This window comes from Microtus pennsylvanicus, chromosome 15 (genome assembly GCF_037038515.1).
Source record: "Microtus pennsylvanicus isolate mMicPen1 chromosome 15, mMicPen1.hap1, whole genome shotgun sequence".
NCBI lineage: Eukaryota > Metazoa > Chordata > Mammalia > Rodentia > Cricetidae > Microtus > Microtus pennsylvanicus.
In genome coordinates this window covers 53,450,597-53,477,191 of record NC_134593.1, presented here as the reverse complement: position 1 = coordinate 53,477,191, position 26,595 = coordinate 53,450,597, and the positions used below count along the sequence as shown (strand labels likewise).

Here is a 26,595-nt window from a genome sequence, read left to right as displayed (position 1 = left end):
CTTTATTTTGTTTGCTCTCTTTTATTCTTTATGTTTCTGACGTCCAATAGAAGCAACTTAATAACAGAAATTACTTAAATCAGTCACTTTTTTTTCTAAAATAAAAATGTTGATGCCAACTAAAACGGCTGCCATCGAGACACTCAAAGCAGTCAACAGTGTTTTGCAGGGGATGGATCAGAGTTAGCGAAAGTATTCCCCACAGAAACTTAAGCTGGTAAGCAGGGAGGAGACCATGTCTATGGTGGACCTGTATCCAGCTGACAGAGAAACACACTCGAGATATAAAAATGTTGATATGAAAATGTAGGCACGATTATATAATATAATAGTGGACAACTCTGGTTCCAGGTTGCATGGCTGTAGCCTAGTACAAGGAACAGCCACACAGCCCTTCATGAAACAAAGCTGCCACTCTACAGTAATTAATACCAGGAAAGGAGAAGTATTCTGCCATTCAGCCCCTGAGCTGATTTACATAAAGGAGCTAGACAGTAATATGTCCAAGACGTGCTCAGCTTGGTGTAAAGTTTCTAGCAAGCGGGGAGGCTTGCATGATGACTCATGTGTGAGCTACAGAGGATTTCAAGGCCTGTGCTCTTCGGCTCTGCATTCAAACTACAGTAAATCAGCCTGCCTGACCGTCTCATTTTTCCCTGGACAATTTGATGACGCTTTTGTCAACATGAGCTCTGATTAGAAGATAGCAAATTAAAGCTTCAGACAGAAAGTTAATAAACATCCTTGACTCCCTTGCCAGTTACTCATTGGATACATAATCAGCCTCAAATAGGAAAATGTGCAGACTTACGACTGAAGTCACAGTGCAACTCAAGGGCTTTCCTCCAATCAGCAGATGGTTCTATCTGTAATCTAGTATTCCTGCAGAATGCTAAGAGGGATCACTGCCACGGTAGAAGTTTGCTAGCTATTTAGGAGTATGTTGCAACATGTTGGTTAGTTTTTTTTTCTTAAATGAAGCATGAAAACATTTTGTAGTGAATTTCCGTGGGGGGGGGGCTACTGTATTGAAACAGTCTTCACTGGAGCCTCTGAGTGGTTAGCCCAGTCAACGACAGGATATAGAAGTATATAGGATGTCTTGCCTATTATTGTTCTTGGCTCATGGGGTATCCAGGAGCAGAATCATGGGGTAACAATAAGCAGAAGGCACCACTACACCATGGAAACTCTAATAGGCGAAGACAAGACTGTCAAACTAAGACTTGTCTACCACAGCACTCTAAAGCCTTCTTCTGAATAAGGGAATAATTCCCTGCTGTAAAGAAGAGATATTGAAACATAACTGAGTAGACTTCATAGCGCATGGAGTTTAGAAGTGGTAGAACCTGAATTTGAACTGAGGCTGTCTGGTCTACATTGTTGTTGCTTTATTTGCTTGTTGTTTTGTTGTTGTTGTTGTTTGAGATAGCGTTCTTCTATGTTACTGTTCAGTCTAGAACTCAAAGTATAATCCAGAGTAGCTTTTTATCCTCCTGCCTCTGCCTTCTATGTGAGCTACTGTATCTATGAGTTTGCTCCTACTCAAGCACCTTCTAGCTCTTCCTGAAATTTGAACTCTCTATCTTGAAAGTTCTTCAAGCAGGGATAATATCTTAGGTGTCTAAGAATCCCCAGTACCTAGTTCTAGACCTGGTAGAAAGTAAGACACGCTTCAGTCATTCTTTCTGGGCACTGAGGTATAATTTTTCCACTTGTATAATTAACTGACACTTATTATTTACTTTCTTAATTTTCCAGGACAGGAATGCAAAGCAGAAAGAATCAACTGATTCTTTTTAAAAAAAATTTAGTATTATTTTTTAATTCTGATATAGCTGTTAAGCATTTACCAATATATAATTTTTCCCTGTGGTTTAAAAGTGTTATTGTTTATTTTATAGATAGAAAGCGACTTTTAGTAAGTTCAATTATGTTGTCTTATTTTTACATTTCTGTATTTCAGCAACTCCTGAAGAACCTTGTTTCTTTTTGACCAAAGCAAAAAAAAAGGGCAATTTCCATACTAGTCTATTTTGCAAGCCATCTGTATTTAATCAAAGACTACACATTTAAACCAACTAATTATATTTTGTAAATTCATTTTGTCTCCATTACTTAAAAGTGACTATCAACATTGGTAGATTTAAATATTGCCTAATTGTATTTTAAGACTATTAATATGTCTATGTTTTTAATATTGGTGTTTTAGATAGAATAACGTCAAGAAAACCAAATTTTAGAAATTTAATAGTTTAATTTTCCATGCTTTAAAATTATAATCTCAGTTGTTGATAGTGGTTTCATAAGAATAATTCTCACATTTCGATATAAGACATAAGAAAATCATTAAAATTTAGTACATGTGACCTTGAATAATAAATTGTGTCATTATCTGTCCCCCCAAAAAGCAATTTTCTAGTGTGTTGACGTAAGTAGTGTATTCAACAATTTGATTAATTTGATGGTGACCTCCCCGAGTTTGCCGAAGCCAAGGGCTCAGTGTTCAAAGATACAGGTTCCAGATATTGCTGGAGTCATCGACTGACCCAAATGTCTGTCTGCTAAACTATGATGTATGTTGGGTGGTGGTATGTGTATGTGTGTTAGGGGGTGCTCAATCTTCATTGAAACCAGTCATTGGCCTGATACAGTATCAGAAGCTGGGGAAGTATTTCCTTCTGGCAACTGGTTTATTTTAAGGCACCCAACTCTGAAAACTCTCAAATGGGGACACTTAAAGAAATGTTCAACATCTTTAGCCATCAGAGAAATGCAAATCAAAACAACTCTGAGATACTATCTTACACCTGCCAGAATGGCTAAGATCAAAAACAACAATGATAACTTATGCTGGAGTGGATGTGGAGTAAGGGGAACACTCATCCATTGCTGGTGGGAATGCAAACTTGTACAACCACTCTGGAAATCAGTATGGTGGTTTCTCAGAAAATTGGGAATCAACCTACCTCAGGGCCCAGCCATACCACTCTTGGGCATATACCCAAAAGATGCTCAATCATACTACAAAGGCATTTGTTCTTCTACGTTCACAGCAGCATTATTTGCAATAGCCAAAGCCTGGAAACAACCTAGATGTCCCTCAACTTTACTATTTCTTAAAGACCAAATTATATTTTTCATACTAATGTAATAGATGCCCTAGTTTGCCTTCTATTGCTGTGATAAACACCACAACCAATATAGGTAACAGCCCATTAGGGCGGGAACTAAAGCAGAAGCTCTGAAGAAATGTTGCTTATTGTCCCCCTTAAGACTAGTGATCAGCCACCTTTTTTTTTTATTTTTATAAAAGTCAAGACCACTGCCCAAGGGTTGCCTTGCCCATAGTGAGTTTGACCTCATATAGACACGCCCACAGGTCAGTGTGATCTATGCAACACCCCAGATGACACTCACATGGTTAACCCTGGGCTGTATCCTGTTGAGAGCTGAAGCTAACTAAGAGATGTGCATCTTTATTTTTACATAAAGAATTAAATCTTGGCCAAATGTTTGATACTGCAGAATGTAGAGCATCTTTTACATTTTTCAGAGTTGATCCATATTTTGATTTTATTATCACCAATGCTGAGAACACTACTTGACATAAATATGGAACACAAAATGTCAGAAGTGTATTTGGGCTGTTTTCAAAATTCTATAAATTCTACCCTAATCCCAAATAGAAATTCATTTGACTATATGAGAAACTCAAGCCAGTGACTCAAATCGCAATTTTTTTAAGTGAAAAATTTTAACATTGTAAAATCCAAAATACCAAGTTGAGATTTACATTCAGTGAATGACAGTAGGAGATTCTATAAAAATATTTGTTTCTCACAATCAAAGCATTGTTTCTATAACACAAGAATACTTTGATGTGGTGCAAGCACTGCAGTTCATAACAGATCATGGGGCGCTTTGTGGACTCTGAGCCTGGGCGCATGGGACACTTCTCATTTGTGGGATGTGGCATGCTGGCATGAGGTGTGCAAACTGCATGTTGTTTATCCAGAACCAAGGCTGCAGGGAATTCCCATGATGCAGCACAGATGAGGGCTTCCAGAAACACTTTGTGCTCATTACAGGTTTGAGTAATTTTTGGCCACTGTGAATTTGGAGAGTTTTCATTGTACCCACAGTTTTCATGACTCCTCCATTATTAGACTGCCTATGTGGGTTCCTGATCCCAGATTACTTGCCTCTTCACCTGCACAACAATTGCTACTGAATTTTTGCCTCAATTTACAGAATCTTCTAGTGACATGTACACCCTGGAGAGAACACCCCAAAATCCTCGTCTGTGGTCATCACAGCCATTAACACTGATGGACTGCATCTTCGTGTGACTTCATTTTAAGGTGTTCACAAGTTCCTCTTCCTCCTCTTTTGCTCTTGATGCATTCTTCAGCAGATGGAGATGGAGACTTCTCATTTATTTCCCAGCCACACAGAAACGCTATTAATTCCAACACTGTTTGGCCTATTAGCTCAGGCTTCTTATTAACTAACTCTTACATCTTAAATTAACCCATTTCTATTATTTTGTATTTTACCATGATGCTCATGGCTTCTTGGGCAGCTCCATGACCTCTGCCTCTTTTGGCAGCTACATGGTATCTCTCTGACTCCACCTATTTTCTCAATATATATCTGTTCAGATTTGCTGCCTTGTTTTTTAATACTAAGCTATTGGCCAAAACAGCTTTATTCATTAACCAATGGAAATAAAACATATTCACAACACACAGAGGGGAATCCCACATCAAGTAGAACACCTAGGTGTCTGCCCATGTCCAATCAGAACTGCATGCTATGATTCCCAGAGCTAAGCTCACACCATAAGCTTAAAGGGACTTTTTTCTCTCCTGCCCTTCTGAAGTACTCAGAGTTGCCTTTCCCTGTTGCTTGTGTGTTTTTCAACCCTTCTTGTTCAGTTGCTTGAACCAGATGAGGTCACAACCTGCCCTTTAAGAAACTGATGTGTTTCTTCGTCCTCTTATCTCTAGCCACCCTTCTATTAGTTCTTAACTGTTGGGTTATCTACTTCCTGGGACCAACTTTTGAGAAAACCACATATTCTAAACTTTATATTTGCTTATCCTTTCTTAAACCATTATTTGTTATCATGTATTCACACAAATGAACTGTTGTCATTTTTAAGGTCAAGACTCATATTAATTAGATTAATGTTATATAATCTGATTGGTGGTGTATTGGACAAAGCAGTCTCATCTGTTTTAATCAGTTCCTTCCTGTTTAGTTTTCCTTTAATTATATCAGTGAGAGTGTGCTTCATCAGCAACCAGAACTGGATGTAGTGACCCGTAGAAAGTATTAATCATTAATCACTCTGTCTTAGTCACTTGGTAAGTAAAATAACATCCAGGATGTTTTTCTTGAAGACAGATCCATCCTCTTTGGATTGAGTTGCACCAAGCAGAGTGGGAAGAGTACGTACGGTTAGGAAGCCCAGCACAGCAGGATGTGGTAAATTTGTCTGACTTATCACTTTTGCTCAGTGGCTAAAATCCTGTCTCATTTTGGAGACATGTATAGAGGAGTTCACCGGGGTTTATTCCATCCTATTGGTGGACTGACCTGTGGGTTTCCATGTATTCCTGGTCAATTTTCACATACACCTTAGGCCCTGTGTGTGTGCAGTGGGGGATGGGAGGTGACTGAGGTGTTTGGCAGCTCCTAACATCAGACACCCAGTTCTGATACTGAAGTGCCTCTCTGAGTTTTGTGGGTTTTTACGGTGCTAGCAGCTTTACCTTAGAGGAAATCCAGGCAGCCTGACTGCCAGTATGGATAGTAACAAGACCTTCAAAACAGTTCCTATGGCTCTGAGTTCTGTGACTCAGCACTGAAACCGACTCCTCAATGCCTTTCCCTTTGATTTGTTTCAAATTCACTTAAATAAGAACAAGCCAGGAATCAGATTTCCATACACATAAATACACACAGCATACACGCAGGCAAAACCCATTCTGTAAACACATAAATAAAGAGAATGATTACATTTAATTGCCATATTGGGGGTTTCTAGCCATTGAGATTTTATTGGAAGCAAGATGTAAACTCTATTTTCCCCGAGTGGAGATGATTTATCTTTAGCATCTAGCTTATATCGTTTCTATTATATCTGTGAACAAAATGATATAAAATTATGTCCTACTGAAAGGAAAAAAAATATTGCTTAACCCCTTTTTGAAAGAATGCTGAATTTGAATAGGTTGAATTTTGCATTCACAAACTGCCAAAATTATCTACTTTGTTTGATCTTCTTTAAGCACAAATGAGGCCTCTCAGAATTAATGCAGCCAGACAGCAAACTTATCTGGAGTAGCTCCCTACTACCTGCTCCTCTTAACCCACAGGACGCCCCCATCAAGAAAAGGCATTGCCAGTGAGTAATGAAATAACTACCAGCCAGGATGTCTGCCAATTCACGAACTTTCTCCAACTCAATCTGCGCTAATGGCTAAATCAAAGTATTTCGGCTCATAGAATAAAAGCCTGGAATCTTAATGTGCCATATACAGAACACTGAAAAATAATGTCAGGCATTATGCACATGCAAAGTCAAGTGGAAAATTGAAGGAATTATCAGTTTGTCTCAGGTCAGGGCAGGAATTTCGGAACTGCATGACCTAGATGAAGGTCAGTTCCATAATGTAGTTTGAGTTACTCTGTAGATACAATCTAAAATTCCTTCCTCCAACCCTCAGTTTTATTTTTATTAACCTTTAAAAATGGCTTCATCCCTTTTCGTCTTACTCTCTTTTCTCTACCAATCTGCAGTATGACTTTTGCTATTCTGTAGTGCATACAAAATCATGAATGTAGTGTAACATGACTGATTAGTTTATTATTAAAGAGAGTATGTATACTCTTGTATTACTTTATATACATATCCAATATATTCATAAGCATACATATAATGGATGTTATTTATAGTACAAGCTGTTGCGAAAAATGAAAAAGATGGATCACTGAGATAAACATGTAAGAAATTATTCCTAGAAGAGTTATATTAATCACTTATCTCAACAAATGCATGGCATCCAAAAAATAAAGCTTTCTTAGGTGGTACTTTAGAACTTCAAAATACCAATGAACGTAACAATTAGCATATACCCATCGCTCAATTTCCCTAAACTTGATATATTGCATACCTCGAGTTTTCCAAAGCAGGAAGTTTTAATTGCCCAGCAGTTACCTAACTACAGACCTCATCTGAATTCCACTAGGATTCCACAGTGCCCACAGATTCCTTCATATTGAGAAAATACCTGTGTGTGTGCTCGGTGTGGCCCCTGGGCACAGGTGCCAGGTGTGCGCTAAGTCAGGTTCAAGGAAACCATCTCCCACTCATCCAAACCTTTCCTTTGGGCCATATCTCTTTGATTCACCTTCTCATCCACCCTGTTTATTATATAGCAATACATACCCACATATTTACCTACGTGGATACAAACACTTATGCTTTGACTTATTCTTATAGATTGTAACAAGAAATTAATAGAAAAACAAAAAGGGAACCATTATGACTTACCATGTTTATTTTCACTGGGTGAGCAATTCTTGAATATGAGTCTACTCCATACTAGAAAATAGGGCATCGTACTACATAAGCAGTATGGGCTAAGAGAAAATCATTCCCATGCAGTGATTGCATATATGGACTATATGGACTATTACAGGCATGAATGTTATGAATGACGGTTGCTAGGGTCTGTGATAGTTAGGTAAGATCTCATGGGAGGAGTTAGGAAGACAGAAGGGGAGTTGAGCTGAAGAGCTGAAGGGTGAATAGCACAGATGCTCTCAGAAAGGTAGGGGTGAATTAAAAGGGTGAAGAAAGATACTGAGTGAGAGGCACCTCTTTTGTGGAGGCACTGGAGTGAAGACAAGAAAGATGTGGCCAGAGTCAGTGGATCTGAGAACAAAGGGTGGAGCAGCAAAGAAGAGAAAGCTGGAGAAGTGGGTAAGCGCCTGAACAGACTTTTAGGCAAGGTTGGGACTTGGGTGTATTGCAAGAGCACTGGAAATTACTAAAGAAACAAGAGAATAAAAATAATTTTTCCCTTAAAAAAAAAACATGTCACTATGTCATCTCCCTGAGGTGCCATGCAAGCTGACAAGGAATGAAAAAATTAACTGTCTTACCCAGTTATGCTGCCTATGAACCACATCAATGACCTGATGTGGGAGTGTCATATCAATCTGTTGATTTCTTTGGCTAAGCAATAAAGAAACTGCTAGGCCCATTTGATAGGCCCACCCTTAGGTGGGTGGATAAACAGAACAGAACGCTGGGAGGAAGAGGAAGTGAGGTCAGACTCGACAGCTCTCCTCTCGGGAGCAGACGCCATCCTCCCCGCTCCAGGGAAGACACACGCTATGAAGCTCCGACCCAGGATGGACTTAGGCTAGAATCTTCCCTGTAAGCGCACCTAGGGGCGCTACACAGATGATTAGAAATGGGCTAAATTAATATGTGAGAATTAGCCAGTAAGGGCTAGAGCTAAGGGCCAAAGCAGTGTTTAAATGAATACAGTGTCTGTGTAATTATTTCGGGGCATAAGCTAGCCGAGCCGGGCAGGCGGCTGGGGTGTTTGGGGACGCAACCCTGCCGCCGCCCATATTACTACAATGACCAGCATCACATGATAATCCTAAGGGTGCACAGTGGCATGCATACCTTGGTGCTAACAAGCCTCTCTCTTAAATGGACTTAAGACCTATTCAACAGAAGGAAAGTTATGCCCGGTGTTGGAAACCTCTCCAGCTCCCTGGGGTTAGTGAAGTTATGATCTTGGAGAAGAAGCTACACCTTACTGAACCTTAACAGCATTCCAAATATTTGTCCTTATACCCATAGGTGAGAGTCATCCTCACCTCTCTTCCAGGAAACTTGTTTTAGCAACAGATGGAGACCATTTCAGAAAACCCACAGCCAATCAAAATGTAGAGCTGTAGATCCCATTTCCAATGGATACTTCTAAAATACAGTTCCTGTACCTAAGACTTAGGCATCATTGTAGAAGATAGGGAAGGAAGATCATGAGATCCAGAGAAACTGGGAGTTTGCTATGAGATTATGTCTCCTAGTAACTTCAGAAGCTGAAATGAACAAGGATGATACCAGTAGACTTGTTAGTGTGGAAGGAGAAAAGCTCTCAAGGCCTCAACCCTCCACAGGCAACTAGGGATGCTGAACACAGATACATACAAGTCACATTATACATAGTGAACATATTGTATTTATATATTTGGAGATCTATATGTTTCCTGTGTATGTACATAACAACAATTAATTTTTAAAAAGACCATGAGATTGAAAGAATGCTAGGGTGTATATATAGGGGGAGGATTTGGAGTGAGGAAAAGGAAGAGTGAAATGATATATATAATCTCAAAAGATAAAAGATATATTGATATATAGATGATTAGATATAGGTATAGATAGATATCCTTATGTAAATCACTATGCTCATAGTATAGGAAATGAATTGCCAGAGTGGTTTTCAAGAAAATTTTGTTGAGAGGGGTGGACTAAAACAACGATTTAGCTGTAGAAATGGGGGGATTAGTAGAACATAGGTTGCACCAGAGACGCATGCACCTTCTGGTGACTGGGAAGACTAAGAGGTGTTCCCTCAGTGACCTCTGCTGGATTTCTGGATTTATTGACAGAATCAATATGAGTTCAGTGCTCCATTTTTTTTTCTTCGTTTGGCTTGAATGACACCTGATTAAGGCCAGGTGAGCATCACTTCCTACCGCTCTTTGGGTTGGACCTGAAATCCTGTGAGATGATGAAATTGAATACTGAAATAACAACTTCTTGTTAGTTCCAAGATGTCACATTTCCTGGGATACTGGGTGTCTTATGAACATTATTGCTGGGAAGAGATGCCGTGACCACAGCATCTGTTATAATGAAAAGCATTTAATTGGAGCTGACTTATAGTTCAGAGGTCTAGTCCATCATCAGCATAGCAGGAAGCATGACAGCACGCGGGCAGACAGGGTGCTAAAGAGTAGACGAGAAAATTCTCTATCTGGATCTGCAAGCAGCCGAAAGAGAGAGTGAGCCAGTAGGCCTGGCTTGAGCTTCTGAAACCTCAAAGCCCACCCTCCTACCACACACTCCCTCCAACAAGGCTACATCTACTCCGACATGGCCAGGCTTCCAGTAATGCCACTCCCTGTAAGTCTGTAGAGGCGGGGCATTTTTATTCCAACCAGCATACTGGGCCTGTTGTTTTGTTCCTCTGACCTAACTGGGCCTCCATGACGATTGCAGTATATTGATGTGGCAAGAATGCTCACATTTCCAACTTCTTTCTCAGCATTTGCTGCGAAAGTCTATCTCTGACAGAAACTCACTATGAATATGTCTTTACTTAAAAATGTGTGTGCGTGCGCGCACTCGTGTGCATATGCGCTCACACGTGAGCATGAACACTCACGCCCCGTACATCTCTGAGGAGATCAGAGGATAATCTTGAGGTCCATCCCTCATCTTCTGGCTCTTTAAGGCAGGGTGTTTCTTAGTTGATGGCTGTTGCCAACAGGGTGCACCAGGGTTGCTGGCAATGAACTTCTGGGAATTCTCCTTTCTCAGCCTCCCATCTCTCTGTCAGTCTTCTAGAATTACAGCAACATGAAATCTTGTTTTCTACATGGATAGGAGAACTTCTAACTTAGTTCCTCATGCAGGCACAGCAAGTGCCCTGTGCCATTGTTGTGAGATTTTCTTTAAATCTGGAATTTTCCTTTATGGCGCGTGTCAGCTTCTTCCATCACCTCTCTTAGGTGATCCTTAGGTGTTGCCTATACATTGTTACCTTAACTTTCCTTACAGTACCACACCTTGCCACGTCACTTGCACTTACACCAAATCTCAGAGACTGGTGTGTGTGTGTGTGTGCGCGCGCGCACGTGCCCATCTGTCTGTGTGTGTGTGTTTGCACAAAGTTCTATTGAAACCTTTATGAGTAACATCCAAATCTAGTTGTAGCTGTCCAGGAGATGATGTGATGCTGTAGAGGATGCTGGGGTACAACACGAATATCTCAGGGTATCCTTCCAGTTCTCAGGTGGGGGAGGGAGACAGGATCTCCTTTTAGATTATATCGTACCCATGAAATCACACAGGGGCTCCCCGCAGCCAGTCCACACAGGCTGTCTGGTAGCCTTTCATTAGCCCTCTACCCTCAGAGTTTTTACAAACAGCACAAGCTCACAGTTCTTGGGAACATAGTCTGTGATTAAATCACACCACACTGCAGTAGCCTGGTCCACTCTTCCACACAGCGAGTTATAATGGATAGACGCATAGTTGGTTAGTTTGACTTCTCTTTCTTCTTCTGTTTTGTTGGTTGTAAGTGGGTGTGTATGGGGGTGGCGTGTGTGTTGTGTTGAGGGTCCAACCCTGAGTCTCGTATATGCTGGCCACGCACATCTCCATGCTTGGCATTTTCAAGACACGTCTTCCTACACAGTTCAGGCTATTCTTAAACTCACCAGATAGCCGAGCCCAATCTCAAGCTTGCAATCGTTCAGCCTCCACCATGAACTTTGATCGCAGGTGTGAAACAGCACACCTGCTGTTAATCCTAGCTTATTGCGCATCTATCCTCCTCTTCCTTCCTCTGCCCACCACTGTTCCCCTGTGCCATCTGAGACATTATTACTTTAGCTTCCAAATGGTCTTCATGAGTCACACATTTCCCCCTAGGCCATGCACGGCAGCACTGCCAAGATGATTTTTCTTGTTTATAAACCTGATTGTAGCATATCTAATCACAAAATCCGTTGGTAGCTGTCCTCTAATTCTTTTAAGTCAAGTATTTAGCATACTACGAAGACCCTTAATCTTCGGCCCCTCTAGGACTGCCAGCTCCCTTAGCCTCGCTCTCTCCACCGTTCACAGTTCTGGTTGTCTGTTTCCACCTTTCAAAGCATTTCCCGTTCTCCAGAAGGAATTCCTTTTCCCCTTTCTCTAGCTGCAAAATGTACCCTTTAAAATTCCCCTATCTATCGGCTAGAAACTGTCTCTGTCTACTGCATAGCTTTATTCCTGTCCCCTCAGTGGTTTAACTGCCCTGGCACTGCTCAGCACAGGGTACAGTGTGGACCCTTGTCTCCCTGCACTTACTTTGTAGGATGGGCAGCCTGAAACCAGGGTTCTTGTCAAAGTCAATAGCAACCAACCGTCATAGCACGTAGGCATCTACCATCCATTTAGAGGCCTAAGACATTGCCTGGTCCAGGAAATGCTTGGTTAATATTTACATTTAGGTATAAGTAAATGGCATCCGGTACGTGATGGCTAATTCAAAGCAATAAAGGATCCATGCATAGCTCTGAGCAGTAGAGGCAAAGCTGATATCCTACAGCTCTCTGTCCTAACTGCTGATGCTTTAGGCATTTATTGGAGCATCTATATTCTAATGCCGTCTTCACATTCGGGTCTCAAATGTCTCTAAACCCCCTCTTTGACAAGGTGGAATGATTCACCTCACAACTTCAGTGCACTTGTTGAGGTGACCTCTTCTCTCAATGTCTTCCCACTACTGTCCCATTCTGTCTTTGGGAATTGCCCTTCCCATCCATCCTGTCTTCTCCTCATGCAATCTTGGCAGTTTACACTTTGAAGCAATTCTCTCTTTGCTCCTATGACTTTGGAACTCCTCCTCATTCCTGCGCCTCCAATCCTCTGGCAGCTACTTGTTGGCCTCAGCTAGTCAGTCGCTGCCCTCAGTGCCGGCACCTCCCCCTGGCAACCAGTAAGCAATGCCTGCCAGACCGACCTCATTACTTATTTACTGATGTTCCAGATATGAAGATAAACGTTCAGTAAGTTGGTGAAATAGATCACATTTAAAACGGAAAGCTTTGTGTCTTCGTTTGTTACTGTGTACTTGGACATTGTGTGCGCCAAGTCCCAAGGGTCCGTTGGTGACTTATACAAGTACAGCCTTTGTTCTTTCACCATAGAATTAGAGTTTGGTAGGAGAGCAGGGCTCCCCATACAACTCCTTTTTGTTGAGTGTCTATGTGGTGCCAGGTAGTGGAGATACAATTGTGAACACAGAGAGGAATGCCTTCTTGAAGCATTCATGTGGAGTTGGAGAGACAGACAATATAAATGAAGTATGCATCAAATTGTACCCTTCATTCAGCATCTGGAGGGTACCCCATCGTGTGAGAACTAGGAACATGTTGTGGGTAACCTCTGAGGAGCACACATCAACTACACACAACACCGGCGGTGTGAGGAAAAACACTCAGTGTAACCACGTCGGTGAGGGCAAGAGAGGTAGTGAGGGATGACATTAGGTGAATAGATTTCTTATGCCAAATGTTCTCCTGTGAGATCTGCAGCCTCTGTCAATATGCAGCAGAAATGAACGCCATCGTTCCTTTCAATACGCTGCATTTCTTCTTGTTGTGTTGCGTGCCTGTGGCACGTCGTGTGTTTACAGGTGCATATCACATCTGAGTGTGTATGTGGAGGTTAGAGTTTAATTTCAGATTTGCTTTTCTCTCATTCTTCATCTGACTTTTTGAGACAAACTCTTTCACTGAACCTGAAGACCATGGACTTAACTGTGGCTAGGGTCCACCCATCTCTGCCTTTCAGTACTGAGGTCCCTTGAGTGTGCTGCCACACCCAAATCTTATTAGATTTCTGGGGATGTGAACTTAGGGGCCCATGCTTCTGTGTCAGGACCTTTACTGACTTGTCCATCTCCCAGGCTCTACTTTCTACACTGTTTACCATAACCCACGTAAGTGTCTGTAGCATCCGAAAAAGTATTACAGTAAACATGGAAAACAATGATTATAACATTAATTTCATGTGATGATTCAGTTCACCCCACGCCTCTAAAAGTAATAATATACTTGCATAGGAAAGGATGTCAAAAATGTCCTAAAAGGAACATTAAAAAATATATGCTGGTGCAATGACAACGTATGTATGGATGACAGTGTCATAATGAAATAATCTGTTTCGTATACTAACTAGAAAAGCATTGTATATATACATAAATATGTATACATATGTGCTTGTATGTAAAATTTTTGGTTCTACTTAGTGGTGTGAAACTACAAACCAGGGGTTCACACCTATTCATGAAATCCCTACCGCTGAGATCTCTCATTACCCTTTGGTATATGGTATTTCTGGGGGTCATCTAATCATAGATAAAAATTTTTTGCTAAGAATAAAAAGGATCCACTTTATCTGATGATTTGGATTCTCATTATTTGCCCAGGTGTAGTGCATCTATTAGAATAACATCTGGACTAGCCTGAATGCTTGTGAGAATTTGTTCCCAGTGCTGTGACTGTAAGAATTAAAGCAAATCCAATTCTAAATCATTTCATATGTTTTGCATAAGAACATGTTGATATTTAATAATAACTGTGGAATTATTTCTAAGTCCTCAACAAAGCAGTAAAATGAATTATTAAAAGGACTTTTGTACCATTTGCTTAGTTTGTAGATGAAAGTATGGCCAGATACATAATAGAAAAAAATAAATGGAATAGCAAGCATAAGTATGTAATCGTTTTTAAGAGTTATCAAATATCTAATCACACACATAGGGTAGCAGCCTGTCAGAAAATGTTCTTGGTCTGTGAAGTAGTTTATTCTGACATTCTCAATAGGAAGAGTGTCTCTGATACAGGGCACATGAACCGGACAGTCAGTGCATTCATTTACTTGGTTGGTTGGTTGGTTGGATTTTGTTTTGTGGTGTTTTGTTTTCAGATTTCCTCGGTGTGTAGAGTTTATCCTGTTTTGTCAGTAGGAAGCAAGTTCTCTTTCACAGGGCAGCCTTGTTAGTCACACTGCCATTTCTTGAGGTGACCCCTTCCTTCTGTCCCCTCAGGGAAAGAGTGGGACTGAGAAACCCTGTCTGATCGAGGCCTGAATGTGGCTGGGGTGGCTGGGGTAGATATCCCTTTTTGAGAGCATTTGTGGACTGGATGGAATTCTTATAACAAAACATAAGTTAGCCAGAAGAAAGCATGGCATACTGATGTGATCTAAGACTTCTGCACCAGGGGAATCTTCAGAAAGCTAGGCTTATAGAGTCTAGGGCAATTGCCCACTTTTGTGCTTGGGTTTCCTGCCACATGGACACCTCCTTGGAAGTGTGATTGGGCAGAATGACATGGTAAAAGAGGGCCAGATTGGTGGAGTGTGACCCACAAGACCTACCTAATCCAGTCACAGTGTAGGTGGTGAGATGGTGATCGTAGCCATGATGGAAACATGTTCAACTAATAACAGAATAAGCATCCACAAGGGAGAGGGGAGAACATAGGAAGGAGGCCCCAGACACACTAGTGCTTCAGGCTGGCAAACTGGGCATGGGAGGACAAGAAAAGTTTAGAAGATGGTCACCATCACTGAGTCAAGAAAGTGGGCAAGTACAGATGGACAAATTCAGACACTGGGATTTGAAGATTGCAACCCAACCCTCAGATCTGAAAACAGGGATGATATAGATATCTGCGCCAGGGGACCTGGTGAATGAGATGTCGGATGCATGGTGACGTGTGTCAGAGTGGAGCTGGGTATATATCTCAGTGGGAGAGTATGTGGCTAGCATATACAGGTCCTGGTTTCAATCCGCAGTACTGATGAGAACATGTTGATTTTTGGTTTGTTTTACTGCACAAGCAGGGGTAGTCTTCTCTAAAGTAACTGTAACAGTGTGACGGTCAGTGCGCATTGCTGTCGGATGCTGCGCACTGTACATGGTTGTATGAGATATATGTTGATGCCGATGACAACACAGTGTTTGCTGACACCAGTATCATACGGCCATGTGACCCTAGGGTGGCTGTGATGTGACTGGATAGTGGGACGATTTCAGCCCCCTTACACTCTCCAGACTGTGGTCCTGCGTGTGGTTTCCATATTGGTACCATGTCCCTTCCGTAGCTGAGGATATGAGATACAGATCGATGCTGTGACTTGCCTTAGATGGCCCTGTGATTAGCTTGCAGCGCTGTGGTCTAACCCCATGGAAGCTGGTTATACAGTTTGCACCCTGCCTGGCTTGGTCTCTGTTCTACTTGCTGCCCCAAGTTGCCATAGCTCTCCTATGCCTAGTAGGTGGGTGGAACAGCGTGGCACTCCAGAAACTCCTCAGTGGTTCAGAATGTGTGTCCAGGACCCAGACTTCACATCCCACATCTTCCTGCCAGTCATTGGCATAACTCCCTAGAGACACTCAAAAGCAGACTGTTGTAGTCTCTTAACTCCAACAGTCATTATAACACAGGATATGGGAAGCAGGCTCAGTACTTGCACCCAAAGAAGAGTCGTCTTTATGGTAAGATATCAAAAAGTTTCAAACGTAGCAGGAATTTTTTTTTAAGTGAAATTATAAACAGGCTGCCGTCCCAGATGAGTCAGTATGTATAAATAGAACAATTGGTGCACAGGGCCTCGGTGGTGCGACTTCCGTCTCTTCTGCACGCGCGGTGTAAATCACCCCGCATGAGCCGCAATAGCCCACATAGCAATCAGTCTCTGTAGAGAACCTTGTCAGATCCGCTATGTTACACAACATCAAGATCATCCTTAGCTTCAGCCTGGTGCGTCCTTTTCTCCTCACATCCAGCAGTTAGCACCAAGGCCTGGAACCCTTAGTTACCGAACAAAGTGGCTCAGGAGTAATGGAGCCTGCATGAGGCGGCGCGAAGAATAATGAATGTGCCCAGCAAGCTTCCTGCCGAGATGCAGGTGCAGAAATCAGAGGGTCATGAATAATGCATGACATGCAGATTAGACAGGAGTTTATACTACTGGGTGTTTGCCTCTGCTACCTGCCTGGCTGCTATATGTAGAAAGAGGCTGGTAGCCGGCAGAGGCGCTGCCATTTAAAACTGGAACTCCCCGGAACGCGGCATGTCCTTTTGAAGAAATAAAAATTTAAATGATAGCTGGCATGTAATTGTTGTCTGCGTTTCGGGGCGAAGTAAGTACCCTCAGAGGAAGAAAATATTTCTCAACTCCTAGGTTGAGTTTAAGTACTGTTCCTGTTATTTGCTCATACAGAGTATCAGAAGTTTTTTTTTGTTTGTTTGTTTTTGGATTTTCCCCCTAAATTTAATAAACCATGATGGGAACCATGTATTGAGAATTTTTTTTTTCATCTAGGCTCACCGATTTTTTTTTTCTCAAAGACACCAGTGTCTAGAATGTTTTGTGATTAGGGAATGATGAAGCCCAGCGCCCCTCGCCTGTGTGCGCTTGGGGTGTGAAATGGGCGGTGATAAGACACTGTGATCCTTCAACTTCAGCTGCTATAGTAGCGGCTAGAGTTGATCATGTGGAAGACACAAATCCCGGGTACAGTTATGCTTAAGCAGGGCGCAGTAAAGGGGTTAAAGGTTTAAAGGACTTGGCGTGCTGTGGAGAGGGAATACTTGAAACAAACAACTTCTGGAAATGTACTTAACTCTGAGGACCAGTGCCTCAGAAAGGAGCCGGGTTGAGTTCCTGGTGGTCTCCTGCAGCTTCCCTTTGGTCTATGGCCTTATCTGGTCATCTAGGGAGTAAATTTTTTTGACTCAAATGTTCATCTTGAGGATTCTGTTTGAAGAAGACAGGGGAACATGAGTTTTGTTTCCTTTTATGTAAGTCTTATGTGTGTGTGTCTGATATGTATAAGCATCTATGAGAGAGATAAGTATGTATCTTGAGGTGCTGGAATATGAGCTGGCTTTCATTTCTAGCTGACACTGTCATTTCCGCCAGGCCCCAGCTTGGACAGATGCCAAGACCAACAGGTGATCCTTGTAGCTGCAGAACAGCAGGAAGTGGGCCGCGCTTGAATGAGGCAGTTCAGCAGAGGGGCTGCCTGGCCTGCTTCCATCTTTCTGCATAATTATCGCCCCCTCCCCCATGCAGAGCGGAAAATCTGTGCTGAGCAACTCAGCTGCAGCCACCGCTGAGAAGGCTGTGAGAAAAAGAATGCTAATAAGGGGTGGTAGAGGAAATCAGCTACAAAGTGCCACCCAACTCAGGTTCGGGAAAGATGGCGCTCCCGCCTCCACCCCCAAAATGGCTGGCCTGCCCTTTCTGTTTTGATGTGATTTTTCACTGAGTAGCATTGAGGGGCTGGGGTGCGAATGGACCTTGGGCTGCTGGTTTTAACAGAGCCTTAGAACTAATTAAGATAAGTTTGTTTCCTTCCTTCATCCTTCCTTGATTCTCTTTCTCTCCTTTCCTCCCTCCCTGTGAGTCAAAGCAATGTGTGAAGAGTGATGATGATTTGAACTAAGAATGGCTAGATCAGGACTCCTAGGCAAGCAGTCCAAAGCAAGAAGTGAGCTGCTCGGCAGCTGAAGTAGCCAAACTGCTTCCTTGGCCAGTTGATAACTCTCAAAGCGGAGGGTGTCCAGCCACCGGCCCCAGTTGGAGGATACCAGCAGCACCTTTAAATTCAAACCCTGCGTGACGCCAACCTAGGAAGCTTGGAAAACTATATATTTACTCCTTTTGCCTGCTATAGTTCTGAAATCACTCCTTCCTCAACTCAGCTAGAGCGCATCAATTTAGAAAGCCTGTCTCCTGCAAATGACCATTCACCCCTCCATCCTGCGCTGTTTACACTCAGCCCGTTTCTGGCCACGTGGATGAGGTCCTGCTGTCTTCTTGACTTTAACATTTAGAAATTGACTGAAAGTGTGGTCATTTAACTGTCTCTTTGTGCAGTTTCTATGGCAACAGACTTAAGAGGGCTCTATGAGGGCAGGTATCATGGCCTCCATGCTATTTTACTCATTCTTACCCCCAGGCCAGGATTACATCTTCAGTAACGGTGTCTTCTGCTGAGGGAGTACATCTGTTCATTGAAACCAGTGGTACTGCACTCGGGACCTTTACAGTTGACACAGATGCCTTGCCACCTTGGGAGAGATAAAGAAAGAAGCCTTTGGGTTGGAAGCAGAGGAATTTAATTGCATTTGTTTACTAAGAGATGGTCAAGTTCACAAGAGAGAACAAATGAACTTCATTTGTTTATTGATGGAGCAGATTCTTTCTGCCTTCCCATGTGTGGTCAAAATTATGTTTTCTCAATCCCTGACTTCCTTTTATCTGTTGACAGGGTCCATCCATCCCCAGTTTCCAGGGTCCGGGGAAACCGAATGAATAACCAGAAGTTTGCTTGGTGAGTACGCAAGTTAAGTTGGGAATATCTGTTATCTTTTATTGCTGCGGACGTTTTGTTTGGTTTAGGGAAGCAGTGTCCCATGGATCTCCAGACTAGCCTGGAATAAACCAGCAAGGAAACACTGACAGGGTTCCTTTTAGTTAAAACTGTTCATTCACCAGAAACGCTCTGGGTAGCATCTTTCACCTAACAGATGTACCCAACTTCCCAAGATCACCCAACTCATCTTTGAAAATAGTGCTTCCTTTTCAAAGTGTGTCTTATTTAACCCACATGTCTTTTAGGTGTCACCTTCAGCTACTAATGAAAAAATTTTAACTTAATTGAAATTATTATAAAATTAATAAATAAAATGTATTAATATTTAGATGCCCTCCCTCCCTTCAGCCTTAACCTTAAAAATCTATTCACTGTTTTGGATGGGGGAAGCAATACAAAGGTCTTTAACTGACAACTTCTTGAACACGATGCTAAGTGGAACTGCCCAGAAATGCCATGAAGTTATTTCAACCACATTTGGTAAATGATTCTTTGACAAGACAACTTAATGGACTTCAAAAATGTTTTATGTGAAACCAAAAAAAATAGATTAATATTGGTTCAATTCTGCTTCTTTACGTTACTGTGTAAAATTAGCCTTCCAGTTCATAATGCATCATGGAAAAGAAGATAAAAGAAATAAAGAAACTGAAGGACTTGAGCCGTGTACTATGTTACCTCAAAAATGGCTAATAATTCATAGATCTCTGTCTTACTTTTTTAGATTATGCTTAGGACCGGATTTTGATCAGAAAATCTGGGGTTTTATTTTTTGTAATGTGGGAAGATGAGTGCTAAAGATTCCACTTCCATATTAATTTAATTAATTTTAACCAATATTATATTTGAGGAATCCAAACGGCACTTTGAATACCACCTGATCAGTCTTCCTCCATTAAGTCTAATTAGCCCTCACAATAGCCTGGTGCTCTTGTGAAATCTTACGCTCTGCTTTTTTGCAGAGAGGGAAACGGAGCCCAGAGGAGGAAGCCTTTTATTTGGCTGCCTAAAGGCTGGGCGTCCTTGATAACCACTCTCAGGCATTAAAGCATGCTCTCCCCTGCCAGACTTTGAATGGTGAGAGACTAGCAAAGCCAGGAGATACAGAATGAAAAGCAAGGAAGAAGCTAGAGTCCAGTTCGGAGTTTATAGAGTTTGCACACCTTCTTAGTTGAAGGCACATTATACCGAAGAAAGTTTACTCCACGAAGAGGGAACATGAGATACTCCAGCGAGCAACATGAGCCAAAGATCCTAGGGAATACTGTCAGCCCTGAGGTTCGGTTTCTGCCCCTTTGCTCTAGAGGGCTGAATGGGAAACACTGAATAAATAATATATTTTTTCCCTCTCCCTTTTCCTTTCTACACAAGAGGTAAAGGTAATTTGTTCCTACAGAATTTGTAGCATGTCAGTTGGTTGGTAAGTTTAAAAGACTTTTATCTCTAAATAAGTAATCCATGAAAATAACCAAAAGGGATTTTACTACTAGCCCTGGGAAAATTCAACTCATGTTTATTTAACAACATTTATTTATGTCCCAGGCACTGTTACAAGCACTAGATTAGAAAGATAAATAAAGCATGGTTTCTATCCTCAGAGGGCTGTCTTCTAGGGGAGGGGTGTGTGTGTGTGTGTGTGTGTGTGTGTGTGTGTGTGTGTGTGACAGAGAGAGAGAGAAAGAGAGAGAGAGAGAGAGAGAGAGAGAGAGAGAGAGAGAGAGAGAGAGAGAGAGAGAGAGCTCTTAAGTCCTGATACTTTCCCAACTGCTTCCTGGGCCTTTATGCTGGTATCATATTCAGGCTCACAGACATGCGTGCTAAGCTGAGATTCGGTAATGCAATGTTGACGATACTCTGTGGACATGTATTCACGGTGCTGTGTTCATCGGACTCACTTATCACCTTTATTGAAGAGCACCTGGAGAGGCGCGCTACTGGGGGGGAAATATATAGGAGGGACAATGCCTATAGTCAGTTCCAAAACCTGAGGCTACAACCCAGTGCTAGACCTCTGCCTAGCACACTCACACATTCTCGATTTGATTCTCAGTGCTGCAAAAACAAAGGAAGAGAATCGATCCCAGAGCAGAAAACCCTGGAGTAAAGACATATTATTAGTAGGAAAAACAGAGAGATGAGCAACCGCATCCTTTATCGATGAAATCCGACACCGAAGAAGATGAAGACATTTCTAAATTGATTCTAACAGGAGTACTGATAGATCCCCTGCATAAACTTGTTTGGCTGGGCACTAGCTAACATGTCTATGATCTATACTGCCTTGAATCTTCCTTAGGTAAACACTGTGACTCTGGTGTGTGGATAAATCAGCTGCGAGGAAGAAGCCATGAATCACCCAGCATCTACTCCTCGTGAAGTGATGAATGGTTGATACTTGGTTGTGAAATATTGACTATGAAAAAGTCAGAGAGTTTAACTACTCGTCTAGCAGTGGTGAGAAGGGGCAGGAGATATTTGCTCTCCTCAGAATAGAAGTTGGGGATCATTTGTAGACTCCGATGTCAAGTTCGTCACTCGCTTGTCGCTGGCTTCCGTTAGAGCCTCAAATGCTGCACATAGGAGTTGAGAACTGTGAATGTGTGCGATGGGTTAACAAATGCTCCAATCAGTTAAAGCTGTTCATCAAATAGGCAATTAAAATCCATCAATGATGGAAAGGCTTGAACTTCCTCTGTGGAATTAGATCTAGCTCCACGCAGTAGGTTCTAGAAGTCAATAGCCATGACCCACAGCTCCTAAGCCAATGTCTGCTATTGGGTAAAGTGAGCTTAATTTTTTTAAGTAGCATTTTCCTCTGCACAATGCTGGCACAAGGAAGCATCCACTGGCCACTTTCATGGTAACAGTACTCTGGAGGTGAAGAAATACGTGGGCAAAAATGTCTTTTGGAACAGAACAGCATCTACCCGAACCAGAGGAAAATGCCATAGCACTGTGAATACATGGAGGGCCCCAGAGCTTTCTGTGCGCTTCTGGGTTCAGTGGCAGGCGTTAGGATGCAGCAGCGTCTGAGCTGTGTGTTCACTCTCCGGGATTCAGGAATGGCAGGAAGGCCTTCTTACAAGAATGGAAGGATACAGTAAAGAAGCTCTGGTCATTATATAATTAATCTAATAAAGAACCAACTGAGGAAAGGGGACCCGTCTGGATGCAGGCTCCAACCTCCTCCTCACAGCCCCCACACTGTGGAGTGGTTGTTGGTTTGGGGAACGTTAAGCCCTTGGACTGCAGGTGTGTGAGTTTATCAGTATCACACATTGGACCTCTGCTCTGTGTCTCTCTAGTGCCCCTGTTAGAGGGTGAAGACAAACCCATTTTCCTTTTACTATCCCTTGGGTTCACAGGCTGAGACCCTGTTATCTTAGCTGACAGCAGAGAGGCTACCATGAGAAAAGCAAAGACAGGTTCCTGAACACATCCGCCGCACATTCATAGCGGAATAGTCCCAAACAGGGGGCTCTGAATGAGTGGATGTTGAAACGTAGACTTCTGTGGCACCAATAGCATCTTACCAGAGGGGGTTTTGTTTGTTTGTTTGTTTTGTTTTTGGAGAGGTGATGAGACAAAGAGAGAAGACTTGGAGCTCCTAGGGATGGCAAGCTATGGGATGGTAGGTATGTGGGGGACTCTAGGTCAAAGGGAAGGGCTGCTTAGGTAGGTTCCAACATTGTCACCCCTGGATTAACAGAAGTTGTCTCTCCTCGTAGAAATGAATCCTGTTCTTCTGGGCAGATGGGGAGCAAATCGAGATTTTCTTGTATCTGCTTTCTAAAACTCACTTTGGAGTGTGCGTTTCTGTGCGTGCACCCATGCACATACGTGTGTAGATACCCATAAAGAACAGAAGACACTATCTGATCCTTGGAACCGGAGTTCTAGGTTACAGGGAAACACCCACATGGATAGCGGGATCCAGACTCAAATCCTCTGGGAGAATAGCAAATGCTCCTAAGGTTCTTAGCAGTCTCTCCAGCCAGCATATGCGTCTTCTCATTTCCCTTGAGTCACGTGGATTCTTAGGTATCAGCATTTTTTCATCTGCCTGTGTCACATGGATTCTTACGCCAAACTGCTGTGTTTTAGGGTACCTTGTTCTGCTGCCGCCTTTCACCGTAGGAATCTTCTTTTGGAACATTTAATTTCCTTTCCTGGAAAAGGTAATGCAAGGAAAAAAAAACTTTGTGATCTTTCAGGCAAATGGAAACACTGAATGAGAAGTTAGATTTTAACTCACTATAGACAGTTTTGCTGAAAGCTTTATCAAATTCACAAGAGAGGGGCCATTTCCGAGTCTGATTTCCAGCATTATGTCTTCAAAGGTACAATCCAAATCTGGAATCTTTGGATTTGGGTGCGTGTGTGCAGTAGGACAGGACCAGGAGGGTTCTGTGGGGATATTTGTCAAATAGACCCCATAGCTGGGTTAGAGCGGCAGTTACTGTCAGGTTGGGCTAAGTGCTCAACTGCTTGACCGTCTCTGTGTATCTTCATCTGTCGCTTTTCAAGTTTCCTCTCCCTGTGTTTTCCCTCCACATTTGTTGTTATTCGGGAACGGTAGTCAGTGAACAGAGCCTCGGGCACATGTGCCAAGAGTCACTGCCTGCCTTGGTGCTTGATGCCACATCACCGAGACTTTATGGTTGTTTTTATGCTTCCATAGAAAATGAAGCATTTTTTCCCATTAAAATAGAAATTGTCCTCACAAAAGCAGATGTAGTTTTCTCTATGGGGTGTCGCTGTCACCATCTCAATTATGATTTCTTTCTTACCAGTATGCCTGACATTGTATAGACACGGGCAAGTCTCAGTTTAAATAGTCTCCAGCCAAATTGGGCATTCTGGATCACATCACATTTAACATTTGAATTTGTCTACAAGTGTACGTCTCGAGTTTTTGCAGAGGGCAGGAAGTTCCTGTTCTTACTCGAATGTTTTACTGTCGGCGATGGGCTGTACTAAGCTTAAATATTTACACACATACAGCTGCGAATGTGGCCACTGTCTTTGCAGATTCTCGGAGAGGGATGAAGTTCAGTGCTTTTAAACCATAAAAGTAAGATGAGTTTTCTTCTTTAATGCTTTTCCCATAATAGAGGGAGACACTGAGGCTGTTGCTAGGAGAAACCACTCAGGAATGTGGAGTAGAACCAGCCATTTAAGGAGAGACAGGCTATTTGCAGATGGCAGATTCTGAGTTGTAAGCATCTGCAGCTCAGGGGAACCAGGTCACATTGTCCATGAAGAAATGGGAGAGCCCACTATAGGGACGGGATATAGGCATAAACCCAAGTCCCTACTCACCTGTCCAGGAGTCTTTCTACCACGTGGCAGTTGTCTAGCAACTTCAAAATGAGGGAAATCCTCAACATTATGTAACATCCATTCTTTGCAAACTGGGCAGAAGCTTTGCCTAGGAAATTCCCACTAGTGCGATGGGATTCCCACGAGGGCTAGCAGAGGTAGGGATGACAGAGCCATAGCTGCTCATGACAGACAAGTAGCAAACAGTCCTGCTACAGTCTTGACTCATCGTCTTGGGTTTTTTTTTCATATTCCATACTGATGGGCAGTATTGATTGAGTTCTTTTTATTATTTTTGACTTACAGAACAAAAGCATAGGACATTATGTGTAGAGTCCATTGTGTTACAATCCAGTCCCATAAACACATAGCCACTTGTGAATTTTTTTGTCGACCCATAGGTGTTGTGTTGGTAAATAAGCAGAGGCCTTTGAGTTTGGCTTGGAAGAAAACTTTCCCCTGTAAGTGGGCCATAGCAATGCCAGCGGCAAACCTGTTTGTACTTTAACCCTGATTCCCAATAAAAGGGGTGCCTCTATGGAAAATTCTTAATAAAAGGGGTGCCTCTATGCAAAACTACATCTTAAACCCTCACAAATGCACCTCTCTATTCTCAAAAAAGTTTCCATTCAGGATCATATATCTCTATTTGCCTAATTATTTATGTTGACTTAATTATTTTGACCACAAGCTGACCTCAGACTCTCTGGCCTTGAACCCCCACGCCCCTGCAGCAGCTCTCCTAATGCTGGAGTTACTGGCATGCACCAGCATATCTGGCTTCGTTCATTCTCTGCTAACTTTGGCATCTCCTCAAAGTTAGCTTGGTGACCCCTGCAAGTCATTAAATTCTGTGTTTCATCTTCAAAACTGGCTTTGTTTTTTAAAAAAGAAGAAAGGGAACAACAGCAACTTCAGTCTCATTTCCTTAAATTCCTTTATCACCTAACATTTCAGCAAGAGACCTTCACGATAAAAGAAGCAAATAGGTTCGTTCTCATTCCTGTTTGTGTCAGCTGATTTGGTCTCTAATATCTTCGTAGCCACAATAAAGATGATGTGGGAAAGAAATTAAGCGAGGTCATTTTCTTTAGTTATTTCCTTAATTACATGAGAATTGGGATTCTAAGATCATGCTGAGCTCTGAAGGTCACCAGTTCTGAGGTATTTCTTTTTTCCATTACAAACGTGAGTGTTTTGCTTTCATCCACCTCCAGCTCAGAAGCACACAGAAACATTACATTGTAGACCTACTGTACGGACATGGAGCATGCGTCAGGGCATGGTCACCATCCTGTCGATTCACGTCATTTGGTCGGCACTGGAGCCAGTATAAGTATAGGACTATAAGGGTGCAGGACTTCAGCATATAGGACTGCCAGGTACAGGACTCCCATGTATAGGACTCCCATGTATAGGACGACCAGGTAGAGGACCACCAGGTAGAGGAATATCAATGCACAGGACTGTCACAGTAAAGGACCAGTAGGCATAGCACTATCAAGACAATACATCTGTCTCACACTCGCTAGAGCCTAGCTGAAAGCCATTAATTTATGTGCTCTAAAGCAGCTTATATAGTTCTCATGATTATTGACTCTTCTGCAATAATGGTTATTTGGGAGGTACATCTTATATAGCAATGAGTGCTTAGTCTTCACATAAGCGTAACTCACTGCAGAGAAGCTGCCTGAACTGCCGTTGCTTCCTGAATTTGAAATTACATCACACTGCTGTCCTCTGTCAGAATCTTTTCCCGTTTAAACTTGCTCAGAGGTTAAACTTTATAATAAAGAACATCTGAACAATGAAACCTGAGCAGGTGGAGTTATTCATATGTACAATGCACAAAGCAGCATGTTCCTACATGAAAATATGTATGCGTATATGCTCTATATAATAGCAATGTTTATTACTTTTAGTGGAGGTATGAGGTAGGGTCTCGGGTAGCACAGGCTACCCTAGATCATATGTAGCAAAGGCTGCCTTGAAATTGACCTCTTCC

At 42.3% G+C, this 26,595-nt stretch overlaps 1 protein-coding gene across 2 annotated transcripts in view; it reads left to right on the top strand.

The window, feature by feature from the left end:
• The window catches only part of Klf12 (KLF transcription factor 12), a 377,546-nt gene that overhangs the window by 285,366 nt on the left and 65,585 nt on the right, over nucleotides 1–26,595 (top strand). For both annotated transcript variants that reach the window (XM_075949284.1, XM_075949282.1), the window contains exon 6: nucleotides 19,164–19,226. In XM_075949284.1, the coding sequence (XP_075805399.1) occupies nucleotides 19,164–19,226 (63 nt within the window). The remainder of the gene's footprint in view (nucleotides 1–19,163; nucleotides 19,227–26,595) is intronic.